General features: G+C 39.2%; 2 protein-coding genes across 2 annotated transcripts; both read left to right on the top strand.

Moving 5' to 3' along the window:
- The first annotated feature begins 101 nt into the window (after positions 1-101).
- LOC133576232 (flap endonuclease GEN homolog 1) lies at positions 102-21,522 on the top strand. Its single transcript, XM_061929312.2, has 13 exons — positions 102-510; positions 3,154-3,349; positions 3,414-3,590; positions 3,684-3,794; positions 3,873-3,946; positions 7,087-7,172; positions 13,178-13,328; positions 15,025-15,061; positions 15,132-15,212; positions 15,292-15,422; positions 15,508-15,569; positions 16,717-16,866; positions 18,744-21,522. Exons 1-13 carry the CDS (start codon positions 350-352, stop codon positions 19,784-19,786), a joined length of 2,460 nt encoding a protein of 819 aa, XP_061785296.2. The 5' UTR covers positions 102-349; the 3' UTR covers positions 19,787-21,522.
- Positions 21,523-23,937: 2,415 nt separating this feature from the next.
- On the top strand, positions 23,938-24,361 carry msgn1 (mesogenin 1). The gene has a single exon (XM_061929143.1). It carries the CDS (start codon positions 23,938-23,940, stop codon positions 24,358-24,360), a length of 423 nt encoding a protein of 140 aa, XP_061785127.1. The 3' UTR covers position 24,361.
- Positions 24,362-26,163: the final 1,802 nt, after the last annotated feature.

Genomic DNA, 26,163 nt, shown 5'->3' with positions numbered 1-26,163 from the left:
TGGATTATGGCGTCATAGAAAATATAATGGCGGCGTTCTATTTAGTTCAGTGTCCTCTCTATTGTTTAATTTTCAGTATTATACGGTTCTTTTTGTTGATTTATATTGTATATTTATGCTTAATTTAATATATATTTATCATATTTGCCTACAAAATAACTTATTTCAAAATTGTTGAGCGTTTAGGCTACAACAAGGAAAGCGTATGAGTGCGTTGGCAAACCTAATCGGTCGCAGCCATAAAGGGCGCCCGCGTTTGAAAATCACCAAGCCATTGTTGTGTTATGTGTCGTGCGGTTGTCATTTTTCTCGGTCGTTTACTTAATAAAAAGAAAATAACTGTTCGGTCATGGGTGTCCAAGGTTTATGGTCCATCGTCGAGCCGGTTCGGGAGTCCGTGCCACTGTACAGTTTGAGCGGAAAGACGCTTGCGGTTGACCTCAGTTTGTGGATCTGTGAGGCCCAGCACGTCCAAGCAATGATGGGCAGAGTCACCAAGCCACATCTCAGGTAATATGGACCATTTGATTATGGACAAAAATAAGGTATCTAAAAGCTTATTTATTTTGAATGAGGTGGCGACTTGTCCAGGGTGTACCCTGCCTTCCGCCCGATTGTAGCTGAGATAGGCTCCAGCGACCCCAAAAGGGAATACGCGGTAGAAAATGGATTGATGGAAGGTTAAATACAGTTTCCCGTATAATACAATGAGAATGTTATATTGCTCAATTATTGTGCAGAATTATGGGGAACTATAACACAGGAACATAATGCCTTTATTTGTTTTTCAGAAGAGAGCAATTCGTATTATTTTTTAAGTAGGATATAGAGACCACACAAATCCACTCTTCATTAGGTCAGGCCTATTAAAACTAAAATACATTGTAGAATTGCATACTCTAACAGTGTTTCTCAACCACTGTGCCATACAGTCTGGTGTGGCGTGGGAGACTATCTAATTTCACCCATTTGGGCTAAAAATATTTTTTGCAAACCAGTAATTATAGCAGGGGTCCCCAAACTACGGCCCACGGGCCGGATCCGGCCCCCCAGCATCCAAAATCCGGCCCACAGGAAGTCCCAAGTTATTTATTTAGTTTTATTTTTATTATTATTTTTTTTAAATCTTTCCTTTCTAATCCATTTTCTACCGCTTGTTACTCTTGGTGTCTCCTAGCCGCTCAGGCAAATCATATTGTCTAAAAATACATTTTCCCATCGATAACATGACAATGTTAAATGTTGATGAACATCAATGTTAATTGATGTTAAATGACAAAACGGATTATAAAGACAATGTGTATGTATATATATATATATATATATATATATATATATATATATATATATATATATATATATATATATATATATATATATATATATATACACACAGCCTGGCCCCCGGCCAAATTTTTTTAACCCAATGCGGCCCCCGAGTCAAAAAGTTTGGGGACCCCTGAATTATAGTCTGCAAATTATGTGTTGTTGTTGAGTGTCTGTGCTGTCTAAAGCTCAGCAGAGTAACCGTGTAATACTCTTCCATATCAGTAGGTGGCGGTCGGTAGCTAATTGCTTTGTAGATGTCGGGAACAGTGGGAGACAATTTCCAGGTAAAAAGGTGTCTAATGCTTAAACAAAAAATAAACAAAAGGTGAGTGCCCTTAAGAAAAGGCATTGAAGCTTAGGGAAGGCTATGCAGAACAAAACTAAAACTGAACTGGCTACAAAGTAAACAAAAACAGAATGCTGGACGACAGCAAAGACTTACTGTGGAGCAAAGACTGCGTCCACAATGTACATCCGAACATGATGTGGCAATCAACAATGTCCCCACAAAGAAGGATAAAAACAACTGAAATATTCTTGATTGCTAAAACAAAGTAGATGCGGGAAATATCGCTCATAGGAAGACATGACACTGCTACAGGAAAATACCAAAAAAGAGAGAAAAAGACACCAAAATAGGAGCGCAAGACAAGAACTAAAACACTACAAACAGGAAAACAGCAAAAAACTCCAAATAAGTCACGGCGTGATGTGACAGGTCGTGACAGTACTTTGAGACAAGAGCTATATTGATGCATGCTTGGTTATGGTTTAAAGTCATATCGGGGACGGCGTGGCGAAGTTGGTAGAGTGGCCGTGCCAGCAATCGGAGGGTTTCTGGTTACTGGGGTTCAATCCCCACCTTCTACCATCCTAGTCACGTCCGTTGTGTCCTTGGGCAAGACACTTCACCCCTTGCTCCTGATGGCTGCTAGTTAGCGCCTTGCATGGCAGCTCCCGCCATCAGTGTGTGAATGTGTGTGTGAATGGGTGAATGTGGAAATAGTGTCAAAGCGCTTTGAGTACCTTGAAGGTAGAAAAGCGCTATACAAGTATAACCCATTTATCATTTATCATTTATATCCAACAATTGCGACAATGACTTTTTACTGTCAGCCGAGTTTTGTTTTTTAATTATTTCTGCTGGTGGTGTGCCTCCGGATTTTTTCAACGCAAAAAATGTGCCTTGGCTCAAAAAAGGTTGAAAAACACTGCTCTCTTAGTGATGTTCAAAGCTAGAAATAAAGTTCTTCCAAAGGACTTACAAAAGTTATTCGTGTTCACGTCTGAAGATGAGAACCACAGAAGGCCGTATGACTTTTAACATTCAAGAGCGCGAACACATTTGAAACAAATGTGCCTGTCTGTTGCTGGTGTGAAAGCATGGAATTCTCCAAAGAAAGACTTAAAAAGTTGCAAGAATATGTTTGAATTTAAAAAGAGTTACAGAAAGAGACAACTGGCATTATGTCAAACTGAATTTTGATTTTGATTGGACGTGTCATTGTGAAAATGCTTAAACGAAAATTAAAAAGTATGTTGGCGTTTGGGTGTTGGTGCAGGGAACAGCGATAGAGTCATCTAAAATAATTTGTGTTAAAAAAAGGGGGCAGATAAATATAAGAATATTCTTCCTCCATCTGCTCCTTTCTGATCATGGAAATGTATAAGAAACAAAAAAAACAATGAAAGTGTGAACTGTACGTGGCTTGTATATATGCATTTTCATGAAAGGAATAAAAAGAAATGATGATGAAGAAGTGTTACAAAATTATTACAAATGCCTATGGATGGTTGAGGGTAACGTTGCTGTTTTATGTGCAGGAATCTATTTTTCCGGGTCTCTTCCCTTACTCTCATGGGAGTGAAGCTTGTCTTCGTCTTGGAGGGAGAGGCCCCAAAACTGAAAGCCGAAACCATGAGCCAGAGGACTGCAAACCGATTTGGAGGGCCCAAAAAAGCTGCTCCCAAACACTCCATAAACACCAGCAGAGGACACTTCAAGGCTGTGCTCAGAGAGGTTTGTATCTGTCAGCAATGTTTGCCATGCACAATAAATACCAACCTTTCTCATTTCTGTCCAGTGTGCAGAGATGTTGGACTATCTGGGTGTGCCGTGGGTGACAGCGGCAGGGGAGGCCGAGGCCATGTGTGCATACCTGGACTCACATGGACTTGTGGACGGTTGCATCACCAACGATGGAGATGTCTTCCTGTACGGCGCACGGACCGTCTACAGAAACTTCAATATGAACTCTAAAGTGTGTATGAACTTTTACACAGCATATGTTAGCTAATCTAACAAAATCAATGCACACAATAAGCCGTGAAAATGTAATGTTTGTACTCTGTAGGACCCCCAGGTGGACTGTTACAAGACCTCACGTGTCCAGTCACAGGTGCATCTCTCCAGAGAGAACCTTGTTGGTCTGGCAATCCTCCTCGGATGCGATTATATTCCCAAGGTATGGGGTCAACCTTCAACGTTTTTATGATGGTATACAGTAAATAAACAACCAGTATGTTGTTTATTTTTCTATAAGGGAATCCCCTGTGTTGGTAAGGAGCAAGCGCTGAGGCTGATCCAGACACTGAAAGGACAAACACTTCTGCAGAGGTACAAAACCCAAAGCCAGTGAAGTTGGCACATTGTTTAAATCGTAAATAAAAACAGAATACAATGATTTGCAAATCCTTCTCAACCTATATTCAATTGAATAGACTGCAAAGACAAGATATTTAATGTTCGAACTGAGAAACCTTTTTTTTTTTTTTGCAAATAATCGTTAACTTAGCATTTAATGGCAGCAACATGTTGCAAAAAAGTTGCCAAAGCCGCATTTTTACCACTGTGTTACATGGCCTTTTCTTTTAACAACACTCAGTAAACATTGGGGAACTGAGGAGAACAATTTTTGAAGCTTTTCAGGTGAAATTGTTTTCCCATTCTTGTTTGATGTACAGCTTAAGTTGTTCAACAGTCTGGGGTCTCCGTTGTGGTATTTTAGGCTTCATAATGCGCCACACATTTTCAATGGGAGACAGGTCTGGAATACAGGCAGGCCAGTCTAGTACCCACACTCTTTTACTACAAAGCCATGCTGTTGTGACACGTGGCTTGGCATTGTCTTGCTGAAATAAGCAGGGGCGTCCATCATATCGTTGCTTGGATGGCAACATATGTTGCTCCAAAACCTGTATGTGCCTTCACATATGTGTAAGTTACCCATGCCTTGAGCACCAACACACACCCCCATACCATCACAGATGGTGGCTTTTGAACTTTGCGCCTATAACAATCCAGATGGTTCTTTTCCTCTTTGTTTCGGAGAACACGATGTCCGCAGTTTCCAAAAACAATTTGAAATGTGGACTCTTCAGACCACAGAACCCTTTTCCACTTTGCATCAGTCCATCTTAGATGAGCTCGGGCCCAGTGAAGCCGGCGGCGTTTCTGGGTGTTGTTGATGAATGGCTTTTGCTTTACATAGTAGAGTTTTAACTTGCACTTACATATGTAGCGATGAACTGTAGTTATTGACAGTGGTTTTCTGAAGTGTTCCTGAGCCCATGTGGTGATAGCCTTTACACACCGGTGTCGCTTTTTGATGCGGTACCGCCTGAAGGATCGAAGGTCCGTAATATCATCGCTTACGTGCAGCGATTTCTCCAGATTCTTTGAACTTTTTGATGATATTACAGACTGTAGATGGTGAAATCCCTAAATTCCTTGCAATAACTCGTTGAGAAATGTTGTTCTTAAAATGACAGGGCATTTCATGGAAGCTGCTTTTATACCCAATCATGGCACCCACCTGTTCCCAATTTCCCATTTCACCTGTGGGATGGTCCAAATAAGTGTTTGATGAGCATTCCTCAACTTTCTCAGTCTTTTTTGCCACTTGTGCCAGCTTTTTTGAAAGATGTTGCAGGCATCAAATTCCAAATGAGCAGATATTTGCAAAAAATAGCGTTCCAGGTCGAACGTTAAGTATCTTGCATACCTGCCAACTACTCCGGTTTTCCCGTAATTAGTACGGTTTTCATCAACCTATTCCGGGTTACGGTTGCAGTGATAAAAAATACGGTTTTTCATTAATTAAAAAAAAAAAATTTTTTTTTTAAGTTTTATTCACGAAATCGCGTAACAACAATGACATTCGACCTGCTTCCCGTAACTTCCTATCGAGCCATTCCGCGAGGCTATTTATAGCACCGCTGCCAAGCACGAGGCACCTGTTGTCATTGTTTCCAAACGAGCGAACGATCATGGAATCAGCCGGAGAAAAATCGCATACGAGTCTTAAACCGAAAAGAAAACTGCAGTCATTCCGTGAAGAATATTCAAAAGCCTATCCGGGAAGAATTATCCGTTCCGAAAAGGGTGAAAACTACGCGAATTGCACCTTGTGCAGACAAGATTTTTCGATCGGACACGGAGGAATTAGCGATGTAAAAGACCACGTTGGGACAAAAAAACACAAGTCTAATGCCGTTGCTAGCGATACAAGTGGAAAACTTTCAACGTTTTTCGGATTTTAGCCACAAAAAGGTCATGACACCAATGTTATCTATTGGAATTGTTTAGTACTGTTATACTGTTAAAAGTGTTTATACTCTTTATGCTTTCAAGTCCAAGTTGAAGAAATTTTGTTAAATGTTGACAGCATAACTACCAAAATACAGAAGTATGTCCTTAATATTTTTGCAGTGCTATTTCTGTTGAAAAGTTAAAATGATTACATTAGAGATGTGATGTGCCACTTTTCAAGTGTCTGATGGCTTAAATTAATTTTCATTAATTTTTCATATTTTGAATTCTTTTGAAAGGCTTACAAAAAAACTACATTTGAATTGTAATTCCATGCTATTGACAGGACTATTAATTTTAATGAAGTTAGCTTACCATGTTTACAGTATGATAATTGTGATAGAAATGTGAATTTTAGGCACAGAATATTTTTTACAATTGAACAAGGCAGTAGATTATACAAGCTTGGACAGAAAGTTAATAATGACACCAATTTTTTTTTTAATGGAATTGTTTAGTACTGTTTTACCATTTGTTTACTGTAAAAAGTGTTTATACTGTTTATTTTTTTCAATTAACAAATTGAAGTCTTGTGAAAGGTTGACAGGATAACTGGCACTAACTGTCAAAATAATTTCAAACTATTGAAGTTAGCTTACAGAATAAACATGTCAATCAACCCATATGATTTTTGCTGTAATATTTTTGTTTTGAAAAGTCACTGTGACTGATAGAAAAGTGATGGTTTTAGCAACATTTTAACCTGTCTGAATGCTAATAATCATTTTGCGTCGGGGGGCGAAGCCTGAACCCCCCACCAGGACTTTGTCCTGGACCTACCGGGGCCTGCGGCCCCTGGACCCTGGCTACTAGGTTTTTCTGATTTCAAAAGTTGGCAGGTATGATCTTGTCTTTGCAGTCTCTTAAATCACCAAAAAGGATTCCCGGGCGCGGCCACCGCCGCTGTTCACTGCTCCCCTCACCTCCCAGGGGGTCATCAAGGGGGATGGGTCAAATGCAGAGAATCATTTCGCCACACCTAATGTGTGTGTGACAATCATTGGTACTTTAACTCAACTTTAATTTAATATAGGTTGTATTCTGTTTTTATTTACGATTTACACAACTTGCCAACTTCACTGGTTCTGGGTTTTATAAAAAAAAAAATGCTTATGTAGTGAAAAAACAGCAATGAGTGATAATGTTCCATGTAATAATTCTCTCAGATTCACGCAGTGGAAAGATGAGGTGACATGTGTGTCTCAAGGAGTTGTGAAGAAGGTTTCTCACTGCCACTTATGTCAACATCCCGGTGAGTGGTTCCACAGTTTTGAACTCTGACCTGCGTTTTTTGCCCAGAAAAGCGGTAGGACACAAGTAAGTCCAGAACATTTGTTGTAAGTATAGAGTGGAACATTCAAAGGCTAGTTAGAATTTTTTTCCAATTGAGATCAATTATGGTAGAAATAATGTCTTTCGGGATCAAACCGTGGCAATATTACGTCTTTTTAGCTGTACAGGCAATGATAAGAAATTACATTTTACTGTCCGAGTACATTAGCTAACTGGTGTATAATAGGACTAAAATGAAGAAAACATACTTTGATGACACATGACATACACCATGTTCATGGTTATTTACTGTCATAAAAGTGTTATGTCCATACTTTAGGTCACATTGTACGAGGGATGGGTACTGTTCACATTTCAACTGATACGGTGCCAATTCTCGGTCCCGGTGGGGGCATGGTCAGTATGACATCATCATATAATTTGCAACTATTTACTTTAAAAAGGCACAAAAAAAACTAACATATAAAACAAATCTGGTATTTTTAACTAGTATTAACATATATTTATTCCCACTTAATATTGATTTGCTGTATTTTTCAATTGTTACTGCTGGTTGTACAAACCCCGTTTCCATATGAGTTGGGAAATTGTGTTAGATGTAAATATAAACGGAATACAATGATTTGCAAATCATTTTCAACCCACATTCAGTTGAATATGCTACAAAGACAACATATTTGATGTTCAAACTCATAAACTTTATTTTTTTGCAAATAATCATTAACTTAGAATTTGATGCCAGCAACACGTGACAAAGAAGTTGGGAAAGGTGGCAATAAATACTGATAAAGTTGAGGAATGCTCATCAAACACTTATTTGGAACATCCCACAGGTGAACAGGCAAATTGGGAACAGGTGGGTGCCATGATTGGGTATAAAAGTAGTTTCCATGAAATGCTCAGTCATTCACAAACAAGGATGGGGCGAGGGTCACCACTTTGTCAACAAATGCGTGAGCAAATTGTTGAACAGTTTAAGAAAAACCTTTCTCAACCAGCTATTGCAAGGCAGTTAGGGATTTCACCATCTACGGTCCGTAATATCATCTAAGGGTTCAGAGAATCTGGAGAAATCACTGCACGTAAGCAGCTAAGCCCGTGACCTTCGATCCCTCAGGCTGTACTGCATCAACAAGCGACATCAGTGTGTAAAGGATGGGCTCAGGAACACTTCAGAAACCCACTGTCAGTAACTACAGTTGGTCGCTACATCTGTAAGTGCAAGTTAAAACTCTCCTATGCATGCGAAAACCATTTATCAACAACACCCAGAAACGCCCTCGGCTTCGCTGGGCCTGAGCTCATCTTAGATGGACTGATACAAAGTGGAAAAGTGTTCTTGGTCTGACGAGTCCACATTTCAAATTGTTTTTGGAAACTGTGGACGTCGTGTCCTCCGGACCAAAGAGGAAAAGAACCATCCGGATTGTTATAGGCGCAAAGTTGAAAAGCCAGCATCTGTGATGGTATGGGGGTATATTAGTGCCCAAGACATGGGTAACTTACACATCTGTGAAGGCGCCATTAATGCTGAAAGGTACATACAGGTTTTGGAGCAACGTATGTTGCCATCCAAGCAACGTTACCACGGACGCCCCTGCTTACTTGGCATTGTCTTGCAAGACCTGTCTCCCATTGAAAATGTGTGGCGCATTATGAAGCCTAAAATACCACAACGGAGACCCCGGACTGTTGAACAACTTAAGCTGTACATCAAGCAAGAATGGGAATAGAATTCCACCTGAGAAGCTTAAAAAATGTGTCTCCTCAGTTCCCAAACGTTTACTGAGTGTTGTTAAAAGGAAAGGCCATGTAACACAGTGGTGAACATGCCCTTTCCCAACTACTAAGTTAATTATTATTTGCAAAAAAAAAAAAGTTTATGAGTTTGAACATCAAATATCTTGTCTTTGTAGTGCATTCAACTGAATATGTGTTGAAAAGGATTTGCAAATCATTGTATTCCGTTTGTATTTACATCTAACACAATTTCCCAACTCATATGGAAACGGGGTTTGTACAATGTACTTTGTTGAGATTTTTTTATTTTTAGAGATTTCTCCAATCCTTTTAGTCACTTTTTCTTTTTTTTTTCTTTTTTCTTATTTTTTTATTTTTTTATTTTTTATTAAATCAACATAAAAAAAACACAAGATACACTTTCAATTAGTGCATCAACCCAAAAAACCTCCCTCCCCCATTCACACTCAACCACACCCACTCACACAAAAGGGGTTGTTTCTTTCTGCTACCAATATTCTGGTTCCCACAACATAGACAACACGGTCTGCAAGGGACACAGTCCCTGAAGCACACATGATTGTATGTGCTGCTGGTCCAGTAACATTTTCATTAATTACTATTTTTTATGTAATTGTTTTTATATTGTTTTACTTTCTTTTTTATCCAAGAAAATGTTTTTTATTTATTTATCTTTTTTTTATTTTATTTTTTTAAAAGGACCTTATCTTCACCAGACCAGGTTGTCAATTGTCACTTTTTTTTTTTATTAAAACAACTACCAAGAAATGTAGAATCTATTTATGGTGTTATTCTCTAAACCCTTGTTTAGAGACTTTATACTTCTGTCAATCCCATATCCGCGACAAACAGCGAGCTGTACAGAGCCTGGCGTCACACTTGTTGCGACCCTTCCTCTCCTTAAAAAGCAGCCACTGTAAATGTCAATTTTGAAAATTGCCGTTCGCGAGTATATCTCGATTACATTAAAGTACGTCCACATCGCACAGATGCTGCCTCCGCTCCAAATGACCCTGTGCGTATGGATTATGTCATCACAACATCCAGTTTCGACAGCACTGTTGCGGTGATCAAAGTCTTTTTTCGACGGCCACATTTTTGGTGCATCACTAGTCAATAGAGTGCAAATAATGAACTATTATTGGCGGAGGATAAGCGTGTTGGCAGAGAATGAGGAAATGTTTTGTATCTATGAGTGAATCACGGAGATGGAGATGTGTGTACGGAGGAAATGCAGTCGTGGTCAAAAGTTTACATACACTTGTAAAGAACATAATGTCATGGCTGTCTTGAGTTTCCAATAATTTATACAACTCTTTATTTTTTTGTGATAGAGTGATTGAAGCACATACTTGTTGGTCACAAAAAACATTCATGAAGTTTGGTTCTTTTATGAATTTATTATGGGTCTACTGAAAATGTGACCAAATCTGCTGGGTCAAAAGTATACATACAGCAATGTTAATGGCAAGTTTCACTGCAATAAGGCACTTTTGGTAGCCATCCACAAGCTTCTGGCAAGCTTCTGGTTGAATTTTTGAACACTCCTCTTGACAAAATTGGTGCAGTTCAGCTAAATGTGTTGGTTTTCTGACATGGACTTGTTTCTTCAGCATTGTCCACACGTTTAAGTCAGGACTTTGGGAAGGCCATTCTAAAATCTTAATTCTAGCCTGATTTAGCCATTCCTTTACCACTTTTGACATCATTGTCCTTTTGGAACACCCAACTGCGCCCAAGACCCAACCTCCGGGCTGATGATTTTAGGTTGTCCTGAAGAATTTGGAGGTAATCCTCCTTTTTCATTGTCCCATTTACTCTCTGTAAAGCACCAGTTCCATTGGCAGAAAAATAGGCCCAGAGCATAATACTACCACCACCATGCTTGACGCTAGGAATGGTGCTGTTTTTCTTGGGAATTAATTCTTCCTTCATTTGCTACCAGATTGGCACCTTCTTTCTCTCGTATTACCACTCGCAACGCACCGTTAGCATCACAGCTAATGTTACCCATGTAGCTACCTCTCTGCTCGGGGAGGGCGTGTGACGTAACACGGCACCGTTGGATTTTACGGTAGGAACGTCGGGATTCGGTCGGTGCCAAAAACAGTACCAGATTCGGTACCCATCCCTACATTGTACAGTAATTCTCCAATTAAAAAAAAATTAAAAAGTTTACATCTGTATTACTAGGACCGTCGGGATTTGGTCGGTGCCAAAAATAGTACCTGATTCGGTACCCATCCCGTACATTGTTCAGTCATTCTCCAATTAAAAAAAAAACAAGTTTACATCTGTATTACTAGACTAAGTAAAACCAATATCTACAAAAAACATTGTATAATAAGGAAGAATGAAACAAAAAACATTCACTCTTTGGTGACATGTGACTGACATAATGGTCATAGTTCACCTCTTGTTAAATATTCTTAACAATGTAAAAGAGAGAGGATTACTGCATATTCCAAGGAGGCCAGTCTTTTTCCAAGAAATATACAGTTCTAGTGTAGCTGTAGTTGTATTAATAATGTGGATTTATTTCACTTTAGCAATGGAGTATTGTACTGAGCAGCAAGGACGCAGACAAGAGAGTGTCAAACAATCTCCTATACTGTAGTTACCGTCATGTATTTTTATTATTTGCCGCCCATGGTACAAAACCCAAAACCAGTGAAGTTGGCACGTTGTGTAATTCGTAAATAAAAACAGAATACAATGATTTGCAAATCCTTTTTAACTTATATTCAATTGAATTAACTGCAAAGACAAGATATTTAATGTTTGAACTGAGAAACTTAATTTTTTTTGGCAAATAGTCATTAATTTAGAATTTAATCTCAGCAACACATTGCAAAAAAGTTGGCACAGGGGCATTTTTACCACTGTTACATTCTTTCCCATTCTTGCTTGATGTACAGCTTAAGTTGTTCAACAGTCCGGGGTCTCCGTTGTGGTACTTTAGGCTTCATATTGCGCCACGCATTTTCAATGGGAGACAGGTCTGGACTACAGGCGGGCCATTCTAGTACTACTACTCGCACTTTTTACTATGAAGCCATGCTGTTGTAACACGTGGCTTGGCATTGTCTTGCTGAAATAAGCAGGAGCATCCATGATAACGTTGCTTGGATGGCAACATACGTTGCTCCAAAACCTGTATGTACCTTTCAGCATTAATGGTGCCTTTACAGATGTGTAAGTTACCCATGCCTTGGGCACTAATACACCCCCATACCATCACAGTTGGTGGCTTTTGAACTTTGCGCTTATAACAATCCGGATGGTTCTTTACCTCTGTTCCGGAGGACACAAGGTCCACAGATTCCAAAAACAATTTGAAATGTGGACTCGTCAGACCACAGAACACTTTTCCACTTTGCATCAGTCCATCTTAGATGAGCTCGGGCTCAGCGAAGGCTGCGGCATTTCTGGGTGTTGTTGATAAATGGCTTTCGCTCTGCATAGTAGAGTTTTAATTTGCACTTACGGATGTAGCGACGAACTGTAGTTACTGACAGTGGTTTTCTGAAATGTTCTTGAGCACATGTGGTGATATCCTTTACACACTGATGTCGGTTTTTGATGCAGTACCGCCTGAGGGATCCAAGTTCACGGGCATTCAATGTTGGTTTTCAGCCTTGTTGCTTATGTGCAGTGATTTCTCCAGATTCGCTGAACCTTTTGATGATATTACGGACCGTAGATGGTGAAATCCCTAAACTCTTTGCAATAGCTTGTTGAGAAATGTTGTTCTTAAACAATTTCCTCACGCATTTGTTCACAAAGTGGTGACCCTCGCCCTATCCTTGTTTGTGAATGACTGAGCATTTCATGGAAGCTGCTTTTATATCCAATCATGGCACCCACCTGTTCCCAATTAGCCTGGTCACCTCTGGGATGTTCCAAACAAGTGTTTGATGAACATTCCTCAACTTTTTCAATTTTTTTTGCCTCTTGTGCCAGGTTCTTTGAAACATGTTGCAGGCATCAAATTCCAAATGAGCTAATATTTGCAAAAAAATAACAAAGTTTACCAGTTCCAACGTAAAGTATCTTGTCTTTGCAGTCTATTCAAATCATTGTATTCTGTTTTTATTTAGGATTTACGCAATGTGCCAACTTCACTGGTTTTGTGTTTTGTATTTTATTCATCTTACAGTTGTCCATTTTTCTGTATTCTCACGTTCATATTTTTTGTTTTAGGCTCGGCCAAGGCACACGAACGCAGCGGTTGTACGCTTTGTGACAGTCAACGATTCTGCCAACCTCAGGATTTTGACTACCAGTGCCCATGTGACTGGCACCGCTGCGAACGCACTCGCCAAGCACAGTCTGTCGAGACAAATATAAAAAGGTGTGTGACTTTGTTGGCGGTTTTATAGTCATCTTTTAGCGTCTAACTCAGGGCTATTCAATTACATAATGAAAAGGGCCACGGTTTCAAGAGCTAAAAGGCCCAGGGGCCGGACAATGAAATGTGGTTGTTTCGTCAGAAAGTGCCTCCGAAGGTTATATTCCTTTGAGAGTGTGTTTATTTAAATGCAAAGTAAACACATCAGCTTTCACACTGCACTGTCAATAGATTCATTAATCTGCCCTCGCTACTCAGTCCAGCGTGTGCAGCTGGACAGATAGTTAATAGAAGCTCTAGAGAGTCTACAAGTTTTGTTGAGGATTGATGTTCATTCTGTTGAATTATTTTCCTTCCTCAGTTTTATTTTTTACACTTCTCCCTTCATTTAGGTTTCTTAGACTAAAAATAAACATCACTAGAGTATAATGTCTATTGTGTATTTTACCTAAATAAGTGTTTTGTTTTTTTTAGTTTAGTGAATGTGAGTGTGAATGTTGTCTGTCTATCTGTGTTGGCCCTGCGATGAGGTGGCGACTTGTCCAGGGTGTACCCCGCCTTCCGCCCGATTGTAGCTGAGATAGGCTCCAGCGCCCCCCGCGACCCCGAAGGGAATAAGCGGTAGGAAATGGATGGATGGATGGGTCTAGTGTTAATACAATCACAAAAATTACTACAGATGTTTATACAGAAGCAAAACAACATCCACATTGCACACAAATAAACCTAAGCTGTAGCGTTATCGCTTTCTACTGGTCAAATTTAGCACTACATGCATTAAACAAGCTCTTAGACTTAGACAAACTTTATTGATCCGCAAGGAAAATTGTTCCACACAGTAGCTCAGTTACAAAGGATGGAAAGGATAATGCAGGTATAAAGTAGACTAAAAATGTACCATAGTAGGAATCTAACATACATGTAATATTTACATATTATATCTACAGTACATAATATGTACTGATATACTACAATATTAAATTGTATTTTATTTGTGTACAATATATAACAAATGTATTTATTTATTTATATACTTATTTTTAATTTACCAGCGTTACTCTCTGGCAATAAAAACACGACCACGAATACAAAAGACATCCCAAAGTCAGCATTTTAAATACAGAACAAGCTAAATATCTTATACACAATATCTACTTACAAAAGTTTGACCAAGGTTCGTGATGAAGCTTAACCGTGTGGATTTCTACAGTTGTTACTGGTCTGACACAATGTGCTCGCTGCTTAAAATGTCAGACAGAAAACAATGACTCGAGCAGCGGCTCGGTGCAGAGCATTCATATTTTGTTGTCCAGGTGCTGTTAGAAGTCCAATTTTCGAAATGTAATTAGATTTTTTTTGAGGGACAAGAAAATGGATGGATGGATGGTTTTGAATAAGTAGTTCTACTCACCCCACTGCTGCTTCATTGTTACACATATGCCTCGCTGTTGCCCCCTGCAGGGTAGCGGAGGTACTGCATACATGAGCAATTCCAGTTTGAATAGTGTCACCAAGCCTATTTGGATAATATTCGGCAGGCCAAATGAAAAGCTTTGGCGGGCCGGATGTGGCCCGCTGGCCGCTGTTACTATTCACCTGGTCTAACTTTTGTCACTCTTAGCCACTAGCATTTACCATTTACAAAAATAGAGAGCATTTGTACAATTTCAAAAGATGATTTCCTTGTGTGTTATTTCAGGAAAACCCTAGCAAGTCAACACTTCCCTTTTACTGAGGTACAGCCAATTTGTGTTACTCCAGTACTGCTGTAGAATAGATGTTACATTTATCCCAATTTCTCTGCAGATTATCAACGAGTTTTTGATTTCCAAGGATAAACCTGTTGCAAACTTCAAGAGGAGGCAGCCAAATATGCTTTTAATGCAGGTTATTTGTTTAGCAAGAAGCTCTATTTTCAGTTTCAGATTGTTTCCTAAAAAGTGTGTTTTTGTTGTTATTATTATAGAAATTTGCACATGACAAGATGGAGTGGCCAAAGCACTACACCAGTGAAAAGATTTTGGTCCTGATGACTTATGCAGTGCTGATAAACAGGACATGTGGGAGATCAATGTCATCACAAATCAAGCCTATTCGGTACAACTTTTGTATTTCCTTTAGAAGATCATTTGGGTTTTTCACATTATGATTACAATCTTTTCTCCTCACTCCCTATAACAAGAATAGTGAAACCACGCGTGAGAAACTCAGTGTCTTGCTTCGAAGTCATCTGGACAACACCAGGTAAGTTCCAAAACAAACATCCTCTCGGCTTGAGTGACAGGCCTGCTGCGGGGTACAGAGGTTAGGGTGCGGGGTGCTCGTCACCCGATTGTTAGTGACTGGCTGTGAGGTGTGCATCAGAGGTGACGGATCACTCACAACAGCCGAGAGGTGCTAAAGTGGCTTCCTCCCCGGGCTGAGAAATCTGTCATATTAGAGTCTAGTGCACTAACAAGGCTGTCTCGTACCAGTAGCCTGGAAAAGGCAGCGCTGTGTGTGTTTTTCATTAAGAAAGAAATTGAATATGAATTATTAGGGAATGATAAGCTTTTTGCATAAACTTTTTAAAACCCTTGTTATCCACTACACTTTTTTACTTTACAAAGTTGGACTGTTAAGACAGTATATTTAATATTAATAATATTAAAATAATATTAATAATTACTAACTTATTGGATGTATTATTAGTGTTAGTATCAGTATTTTTGGGGCTTTTCATGCGCCACATTTTTTTTCTCAAAATCCATTATATTAAATATTCTGAATATATTTGTAACTATTTCATTTATGTATATATACATATATATGTATTTTCCTCTATTTTTTATTTAAATATTAAAAGTAAACATGAGTTATAAATATTTTTTTAATACTTAATTATATTTAGTATTTTTTATGTTACAGTTAAAATAATAGTAAAAGTAATTAAAACGCATAAAATATAGCTTAAACAATAGCTTAAACTCAACTCATGCATAAAGAAAGACATAATGAACATCTAGAAAGTTACCTTTTGTTGCGAAAGTAATAAAGAAATTAACAAAAAGGTTGGAGGTTATTATTTTGTGGATATTTTTACTTTTCTACAATTTGAAGACTATCTTTAGACTAAATGCTAAGGCTAGCATGCTAAATAGTTGTCTAGTTTGGTTTGTATGAGTTGAAACAAGAGCATAGGCTAACTGTAAAGCTGTTTTTGTGTTGACTGCATTAACCTTTATCTTGTGTTTAGTACAAAAGCTCCTATAGGGGCTTAAAATCCCTAAAAAAGTGCTAGAATTTCAAATGATGACACAGCCATCAAGTTAAAGTTGAATTGCATAATATATGTGTAAAAACAAGATGGTGCAATAACAAATTGCCTTTGGCTTTGATGCACTCTCTGCAGATCATTACGTGTTTCCTGAGGATCATCCTGCGGAGGATCAGCATGAGGTGAGGTCGGTGGAGGAGGAGTCCCTCTTTAGTGTGGCCTTCCCGGAGGTGGTGGAGATCTACGTGAGGGACAAAGCTTTGGCTGAAGCAAACAAGACAAAGAGTAAGACCATAATGATGCTCATATTGCAGAAATGCATTATTTTGTTGTTTGAATACGACCAAAACGGGAGACGTACCCCTACTAAATACACAGGCTTCGTTGGTGATCAAAGACAACTAGAATTCTAACTTGTTTTTGCAAGCGAGGCGATTACGGCCGCTGCGACACCTGAACATGTTAGCTTGACAGCTCAGCCAGTCCACATCAAAGGATCCCGCCATGAGGTGTCTTTCCGTCTCGCCTATCATCTACTCGTTTTTGGACCACCTTGTGTTGTCACGGCTGGAGCGCTTCACTTCCCCATACGAACTAAACTCGCAGCCCAACAATTAGATCAGAAAATGTACTCCTCAAGGGAAAATACTAAATAAATACAACTTCAGAGTAGGCAGTGTACAGATTATACTTGTATAGCGGAATAGATTTACAATCCACTGAAAGTGGGTCAACACACAGCCATGAAACACAAGTGACTAGCAAGATAATACAGTCAAGCATGGTGGTGACAGCGCCACGGTCTGGGGTTGCTTGAATGCTTCCGGCACTGGGGAGCTGCGGTTCATTAAGGGAAACACGCAGTGTGACATTCTGTAGCAGAAACTGAGCTGTCAACATGAGTGATGTCATCATAGAGTGTAAGATGATTCCAGTAGCAATCTGTGTAGCTCTGGTGATTATATGTCCAAGAGGATTAAGGCAGAGCTACAGGAGACAACAATTGTGCTCGCACAAAATATTCACTCCAACCACACTATTTGGACATGTTTGCTCTCAAGTGTACTCACTTGTGTTGCCAGCTATTACACAATAATGGTGTGTTGATAGTAAATATGGTCTGCTGTAGGGGCTGCACATTGACTATTCTAAAGTTTCATTTTTATTGTATTGTCCCTTGAGAAAATATAGTTAAAATGATCTTCACTTTTTTGGAATTTTGCCTATCATTCATAATTATTATGAGACAAAAAGACAGATGTTTTTTTTTTTATTGCATTCTAACTTGTAAATAAAGGTCCGCTTACAATGGAGTCATTGGAAGGTCCTCGATTCCGCCCATAAAGCCTTCTAAATAACCATTCCAAAAGTGCCAACAATACTTATTTTACATGTCGTGACCAGAATATCAACCAAGTATTAGTGATGTTGTTATTATAAAGCAGACAAACTAGTTATAGCGGTGCCGTGATCACAGCGAGCTAAAAAGAGCGAACTAGCTTGTGCTGCTATATTGACATCGGCCGGTGAGCTGCTTTCTCGCTTCAAAGCTTGTGAAAGTTAACACTTTGGCATCCAATTTACTCCCGGCAATAACAAGAAAGACACGAAAAGATGCTTGGTTACACCCTCCGGCCCTTTTTTTTTGCGAGGATTATGAGTCATTCTTCATCTAGACGGGGATACATCTCGATAATTCAGCATCCAAGTGAAAGCAGACATTGTACAGTAAGTGGTGTTTTATTATGTGTGTTGGCTCTCATGAATTCTGCAGTAAGTAGTAATCGGTTATATTGTTGATGGTAAACACGAACATTGTGATGCGTTTTTCAAATGAATGCACCGCGTATGCTTAAAATGAGCAAAATAGGTCAATATTACAGGGTATTATAAATGTGCCTGTTACTACATTACATATAGATTGAGGCGTTTGGATGTTTTTCTAAGAGGCTTTATAGGCAGAATAGAGCGACTCCTATAGGCGCCGTTGTAAGCAGACTTTTGCTTGCGTTTATTTACTATTTGGAATTCATAAAAAACATGCGTGTACATAAAAAATTGTGAATGATAGGCAAAATTCCCCTCAAAAAGTGCAGTTCCCATTTAAATGTAAGAAGTGTAACTCACTGATGGTGTCTTTTTTGTTTTGTTTTGTTTTTTAGAGCGGAAACCAAAGAGCAAAAAGGACAAGCCTTCTGATGGATCTGAGGAGATTTTGGACCTTGTGGCAAAATTGAGCCTTCAAAGCTTCTCTCCAGAAAAGGCAAGGACACAGACAAAACAAATAAAAACACGGCCTGGTATGACTCCAAACAAACCGGAAGTGGTGGTTTTGGACTCGGCTGTAAGCCATAAACCACATGATGATTGGCCCAGTACGCCTCAGGCTACGCTTTCGCCGTCTGTCTCCGCCGTTATTGACGCTCTCCAACTTAGTGACATCAACTGGGATGCTTTGTCCTTCACGTCCACTCCGCCTCCTCAACCGCCTAAAGCCACGTGTGATGACGTCAAGGACAAAACATCAGAACCTCAACCAGACCGCTGTGTCACTGAGTGTCCTCTAAGGGAGAGGCTACTCATGAGAAATCCCGCCAAAACCAAGCAACTAAGCTACCTTGAACACATTCCCTCTCTTAACCCCTCTTCAAAACCAAGTGCAGACAGTTCTAAAGATAGTGATGGGAGCAAGACATCTTTGAGCAAAAAAGAGCTCGAAGAAGCTGCCAAAAGACTGACAAGGACAGACAGAAGACCTCCTCACCAGTATAAATGTATCATGAAACAGCAGAGGTGCTATTCTGATCCATGTCCAAGTGACAAAGACAGAAAAATGGCCTCCAAGAAGAGTGTTTGCATGAGCGTGCCTTCATCCAGCGACGACAGCGACATTGAGAACCTGCCGACAGCACCTCGGAGAACCACAAAGCCCTTACACAAGCCCAAGGGAAGGATCCTATTAGAAGTCCCTATGAAACCTGTCCGTGGACCACTTAAAACCACTAGTGGCGGTCGCCAATCCTCCAAATGTATGCAGATCTTGGAGAATGCAATAAACCCTCAGGTAGAAGCAACTGTTGCTGATCTGTTCCCTCCCACCCCCGTATCCCCCATCATCGTGTTAGATAGCGATGATTCCGTCGTTTTTAGTGGGGACAGCCCTCTGCCTTTGGCAGAGAGACTCAGGCTCAAGTTCATGCAATGACAAAAGCAGGATGCAAAAAGATGGAAGCTTTGTGGAGGAATTTGTCATGAAATGCATTTCTACAGTTACGAATCACTCCAAACAATATCTGGTAAACCTGCACAATCAAATGGCATTCAATACCACCAAAAATGAGCCTTTACAAAGATGCATATGCTTTAATTATGTCCTCCAAATACATATGTCAGGAAATTAGGGGAAATAAAAAAAGCAACAATAATCAATACTTGATTACTTAATTGGCACTTAAATTTATTTTTGTACTGGAAATTGAGGGAACACATGATAAACGCAACTATAATAATTCTGTAATTGAGGGGACACATGATAAACACAACTATAATAATTATGTGATTGAGGGGACACGTGATAAACACAACTATAATAATTCTAGCAGTGAAAGCAGTGATATACATGGGTTTATTTATTTCCACCTTTAATTCGTTAATTAAAATAAATTGTTCATTATCTTTTTTTTTTAAATTGGCATAAAATACCTCCAACCCCTCAGTTTTGCTTCACAGACTAAACATTTGAAAATAAAATAATAATATAAAAGACAGATAGAAACATATGTCAGTATGATGCAGTGCAGAGCCCACAATAATAAACATCTTGTTATATTTATAGCTCTTTGACACCTGAGCTTTATTATTTTCTTCCTTGTATTGGATATCAGATCCTCCATTGCCATTTCATAATAACACTTAACAGGCTTCACATAATTTTGGCTCCCCAAGAGGATGCCAAGCCTTTTTTTTTTTTCTTCTTTTTTTTACAACTTCTCTGGTATTGGTCCCCCCTTGATCATGAGTGAGGGCTTACACACCTTCTCAGACATGAAAGGTCTGGCATGAGCCTGGTGACAGCTGCATCCTCTTGGCCAAATTACAACTCGCTGGCTTTATATAGGCGTATTTTTCTTCTAATAATAAACACTTAAAGTGCTTTGACAAATAAGCGGTAATAAAAACACAAATAATCACTAACATGTTAACTCGCTGTCAGATTTTGGCGTTTCAGCTGTAACTTTTTTGCAGTTGTTGCTATAGCCTTATTTTGCTACACAAATAAGACCAAATATTATCACCATCTCAATTTAATGTTCAGCAGTTCTGTGTTGTATTGAAAATGTTCATTCTGTATTGACATTGTGGGAATAATAATACTTCTTCAAAACTGAGTGGACATTCCTAGTGGTTTGTATTTATTTATATATATTTCTAGTTGTCTTACCAAGCTAAGTTTATAAATCAATAAAAAAGGCTAGTTTCCCTTGATAGTATTTATCACATTAAAACAAATAATGGACTCTTACTATTTACATGCTGTATAGTTACTTATATTATGTACTTACTGAACTATTTGACTTGAGGTGGTGTTCAGTTTTGTGTTATATTGTTGTCATGAAACAATATAAATTTAATAAAATGTTGGTTGTTTTTAACATTATTTTGGCTTTATCGATTGCACTCTTTTCAGGCAGCACAATATTTTTAACATGGTTGTCATGAAATAACCAAATAGGTCATGAAATACATAATTAGCGATGCATTACAATTCTGATTGTTTTTATTGTAATTTTCTTACTTTATTGCACCCTTTTCACAAACATCTTTATGTAGTTGTCATGAAATAGATAAATAGGGTTAGGGTTAGCTCTGCTTCTTCCTACTCCTTTTCGGGTGTGTTGTAATGAGAAACTGGAAATATGTAATGCACCCTGTTCCAACTGTAATGTTTAAAATAAACTAATACCAATACCACATCGACCTGCATTGCATCTGACACTGATCTGTATTTTTTGACTAATGCATATCAAAATGAAAAACAAGCCTATGTATGGATTAAAAATGTTCCACTACTCACCCCGAGACATTTTCTGATACGGTAGATGTGTCCTGTTGAACTGGCTGCAACCTTTTATTTTTACTTTCTCATGTGCTGCAAATCATTATGAAAGTTACTTTTTTTAAGATTGTTGTACAGTACAGGCCAAAAGTTTGGACACACCTTCTCATTCAACGTGTTTTCTTTATTTTCATGACTATTTACATTGTAGATTGTCACTGAAGGCATCAAAACTATGAAAGAACACATGTGGAGTTATGTACTTAACAAAAAAAGGTGAAATCACTGAAAACATGTTTTATATTCTAGTTTCGTCAAAATAGCCACCCTTTGCTTTGATTACTGTTTCGCACACTCTTGGCATTCTCTCGATGAGCTTCAAGAGGTAGTCACCTGAAATGGTTTTCACTTCCCAGGTTTGATTGATTGATTGAGACTTTTATTAGTAGATTGCACAGTACAGTACATATTCCATACAATTGACCACTAAATGGTAACACCCGAATACGTTTTTCAACTTGTTTAAGTCGAGGTCCACGTTAACAGGTGTGCTTGAAGCTCATCGAGAGAATGCCAAGAGTGTGCAAAACAGTAATCAGAGCAAAGGGTGGCTATTTTGAAGAAACTACAGAATCAGAATAGTTTTTATTGCCATTGTTTGAGAACAGGTTCACAAACTAGGAATTTTACTTGGTGCAATCGTGCAACATTAAACACATATAACACAGAATAGAATAACATGAGCTGTAACTGAGCTATCAGATCTTGTTATTGTTCATGTGCCTGATGGCCGAGGGGGAAAAAACTGTTCAGGTGGCGGCAGGTGTGGGTCTGGATGGACCTTAGTCTACTGCCTGAGGGGAGAGGGGAGAATGGTTTGTGTATGTGTACAGCTCCACTAATGGACATTGGAGTGTTACTTTCAAAGGCAAAATTAAAGTATTGCTAGAAACATAATTTTATATGGGACTTTGTTATATTATATGTATAGTACATGTTCCAAAAAGAAAAAAACATAAAACACCACTAAATTAGAGATATTACAAGTCAAAGTGATGAAGCTTAGTGTTACGCTCATGACTTGGTGTAACTAAACATTACCCTATAAGATGAAGGCAATTGCATTTTATTGATATTTGAAATATATTCAATGTTTATAAATGAATATTTAAATATACTAAATGTAAAAAAGGGAATACATATTCAAAATAAGATCATTAAATGAAATCTAGTTTGGTTACGCCATCATGAGCGCAACACAAGGTTGTAAAAGTTTCAACTACAATTCTAAATAAGATGTCAAAAGCAAACTGAAATCAAATACACACAGCTTAAAAAATTATCAATACATTTTTAAATTTAGTAATACATAAATATGATGATTTATCAAAATATAAAAGAAATATACCTGAACAGAACGCTCATGATGGTTACACCAAAAAGTAACGCTATGAATCGCGTTTTTCCTAGTTTTTGGGGCATTTTTATGCTATTTCCAAGCATCTCCTTTTTATTACCGTTGATTTTAAATGGTCAAACTAATGCATATTATATATGCATGCCCTAGTAAACAAAACAAAAAGTCATATTCATTTTGATTGTTACATTTTGAAGTACATTTGTGCAGGTATAGGTGCGAATGTACCCATTACCAGAGCTGTACACGTATATAATACACAAACTTGAATACAAAACATGTTTTCAGTTATTTCACCTTTTTTTTGTTAAGTACATAACTCCACATGTGTTCATTCATAGTTTTGATGCCTTCAGTGACAATCTACAATGTAAATAGTCATGAAAGTAAAGAAAACACTTTGAATGAGGTGTGTCCAAACTTTTGGCCTGTACTGTATATAAAGATTCAATACAATTATTATTTTAGTTGACATGATTTTAGTGATGGATGAAATAAATAAATGTGAAATTGAATAATAACAGAATGATATCATTCTGTTATTTTGCCTGCTGGGGTCTCCTGGCATGGACCCTCACATCAAACTGACAATTGTCAAACAGACGTTAAAGAGTCGTCTCCCACAAAAGGGAATCTAATCATTTTTCTTTCTATCGCATTATCCGTCTATTCGACCTTATTCGCACCTCGGTGATAACGAACGACGTCCTTCTGGAAGGTCGCATTTTGCCACTTGTGGTTTTCTTTGAACTTCTTTTTTCCGCCTGAGCTGTGAACCCATAAACCTCCGGAGATGCCACCACGTATAAAAAGTCCCTCGGCTCAAAAAAAAAAGAAAAGAAAAGACAATCTTGTCTGCTGTCATCATCCGTGGATCTATAACATGGACTGCGATGCTGCGACGTCCAACATCCTGGCCGAGTGGAAGGAGGTCAGCGATGGAGCTTTCGTGGACTCCTCGCCGGAGTCCTCCTCCATGGACTCCATGTGCTCCTCGCCGGAGATCTTCTTCACCGGCGGTCACCAGGAGATCCAAGAGCTCGCCTATGCGTTCCCAGGGCGCGGTTCTTCATACAGTCCGAAAGCGCAAAGGGAGAGCAAGTCCAAGATGTCCACCAAGAGGCGCATGAAGGCAAGCGAGAGGGAGAAGATGAGGATGAGGAGTCTCGCCGAGGCTCTGCACCAGCTGCGGGACTACCTGCCGCCGGACTACACCAGGAGGGGACAGCCGCTGACCAAGATCCAAACCCTCAAGTCCACCATTGAGTACATCAACAAGCTCACGGACATCCTGAGCCGCGCGTAAAAAAAAAAGCCACCTTTGACGCAGCTCATCTTGGACTTTATATTTCTTCTCATATTAAATTAACCTTTCTGTTTGATGATTTTATTATTTCTGCCCATGGTGTAAATATTCAGAGGGCACTTATTTTGTATAAAAGGATATTTGGAATGAAACCTGTATTTTCCTGTTTTGTTTTTTTTCTTCTAACGTGTGTGGTCTAATATTGTTTATTGTGGCGTGTTAGGCTGTCACACCATAACTAATTGTGCTGTTTTTCATATTGTTTTCGTACCTTGTTCAAAATTAAATATTCATTGTTGTACTTTTTCATGGTTGTTATTCTTTAGGTTCCAGCGCACCCCCAGACCTCGAGAGGGACAAGCGGTAGAAAAAAGTTCATACACAGTATATTTTTATTTTTTTATACAAACAATCCATCCATCCATCCATCTTCTTCCGCTTATCCGAGGTCGGGTCGCGGGGGCAGCAGCCTAAGCAGGGAAGCCCAGACTTCCCTCTCCCCAGCCACTTCGTCCAGCTCCTCCCAGGGGATCCCGAGGCGTTCCCAGGCCAGCCGGGAGACATAATCTTCCCAACGTGTCCAGGGTCTTCCCCGTGGCCTCCTACCGGTTGGACGTGCCCTAAACACCTCCCGAGGGAGGCGTTTGGGTGGCATCCTGACCAGATGCCCGAACCACCTCATCTGGCTCCTCTCGATGTGGAGGAGCAGCGGCTTTACTTTGAGCTCCCCCCGGATGGCAGAGCTTCTCACCCTATCTCTAAGGGAGAGCCCTGCCACCCGGCGGAGGAAACTAATTTCGGCCGCCTGTACCCGTGATCTTGTCCTTTCGGTCATAACCCAAAGCTCATGACCATAGGTGAGGATGGGAACGTAGATTGATCGGTAAATTGAGAGCTTTGCCTTCCGGCTCAGCTCCTTCTTCACCACAACGGATCGATACCTTGTCCGCATTACTGAAGACGCCGCACCGATCCGCCTGTCGATCTCACGATCCACTTTTCCCTCACTCGTGAACAAGACTCCTAGGTACTTGAACTCCTCCCTTTATTTATAATATGCAACATTTACATACAAGCAAAGAATAATCAAAACAAGTACAGAAACAGTACAAAACAGCAGCAGGGGGTTGCAAACTGAATAAAGCAACTACAGTATATAATACATACAATGTATTTTTTCTAACCAACTATGAAATATATATAACAAATATACATGTTGCTTCTGTCAGCAGCTACAAAACTTGTATTTTCCTGTTTTTTATGGAGCGCATACTGACCGAGTGACGTGTGTGGTCTAATATTGGATAATATGGTTTATTGTGGCGTGTTAGGCTGTCAAACCATATTAATTGTGCTGTTTTTCATATTGTTTCCGTACCTTTTCGTTCAAAATTAAAAAAACATTTTTTTTTACTTTTTCATGGTTGTTATTCTTTAGTTAGGTTCCAGTGCACCCCGACATCGAGAGGGACAAGCGGTAAAAAATGGATGGATGGAGATCATACACAGTATTTATTTATTTATTTATTTTTAATTTTTATAAACCATCCATCCATCCATTTTGTACCGCTTGTCCCTTTTGGAGTCGCGGGGGGTGCTGGAGCCTATCTCAGCTGCAATCGGGCGGAAGGCAGGGTACACCCTGGACAAGTCGCCATCTCACCACAGGGCCAACACAGATAGACAGACAACATTCACACTCACATTCACTCATTAGGGACCATTTAGTGTTGCCAATCTACCTATCCCCAGGTGCATGTCTTTGGAGGTGGGAGGAAGCCCATGCAGTCACGGGGAGAACAT

Source organism: Nerophis lumbriciformis, linkage group LG34 (genome assembly GCF_033978685.3).
Source record: "Nerophis lumbriciformis linkage group LG34, RoL_Nlum_v2.1, whole genome shotgun sequence".
Lineage (NCBI taxonomy): Eukaryota > Metazoa > Chordata > Actinopteri > Syngnathiformes > Syngnathidae > Nerophis > Nerophis lumbriciformis.
The sequence above is the reverse complement of the archived record's forward strand: the minus strand, read 5'-3'. Positions and strand labels throughout refer to the sequence as shown.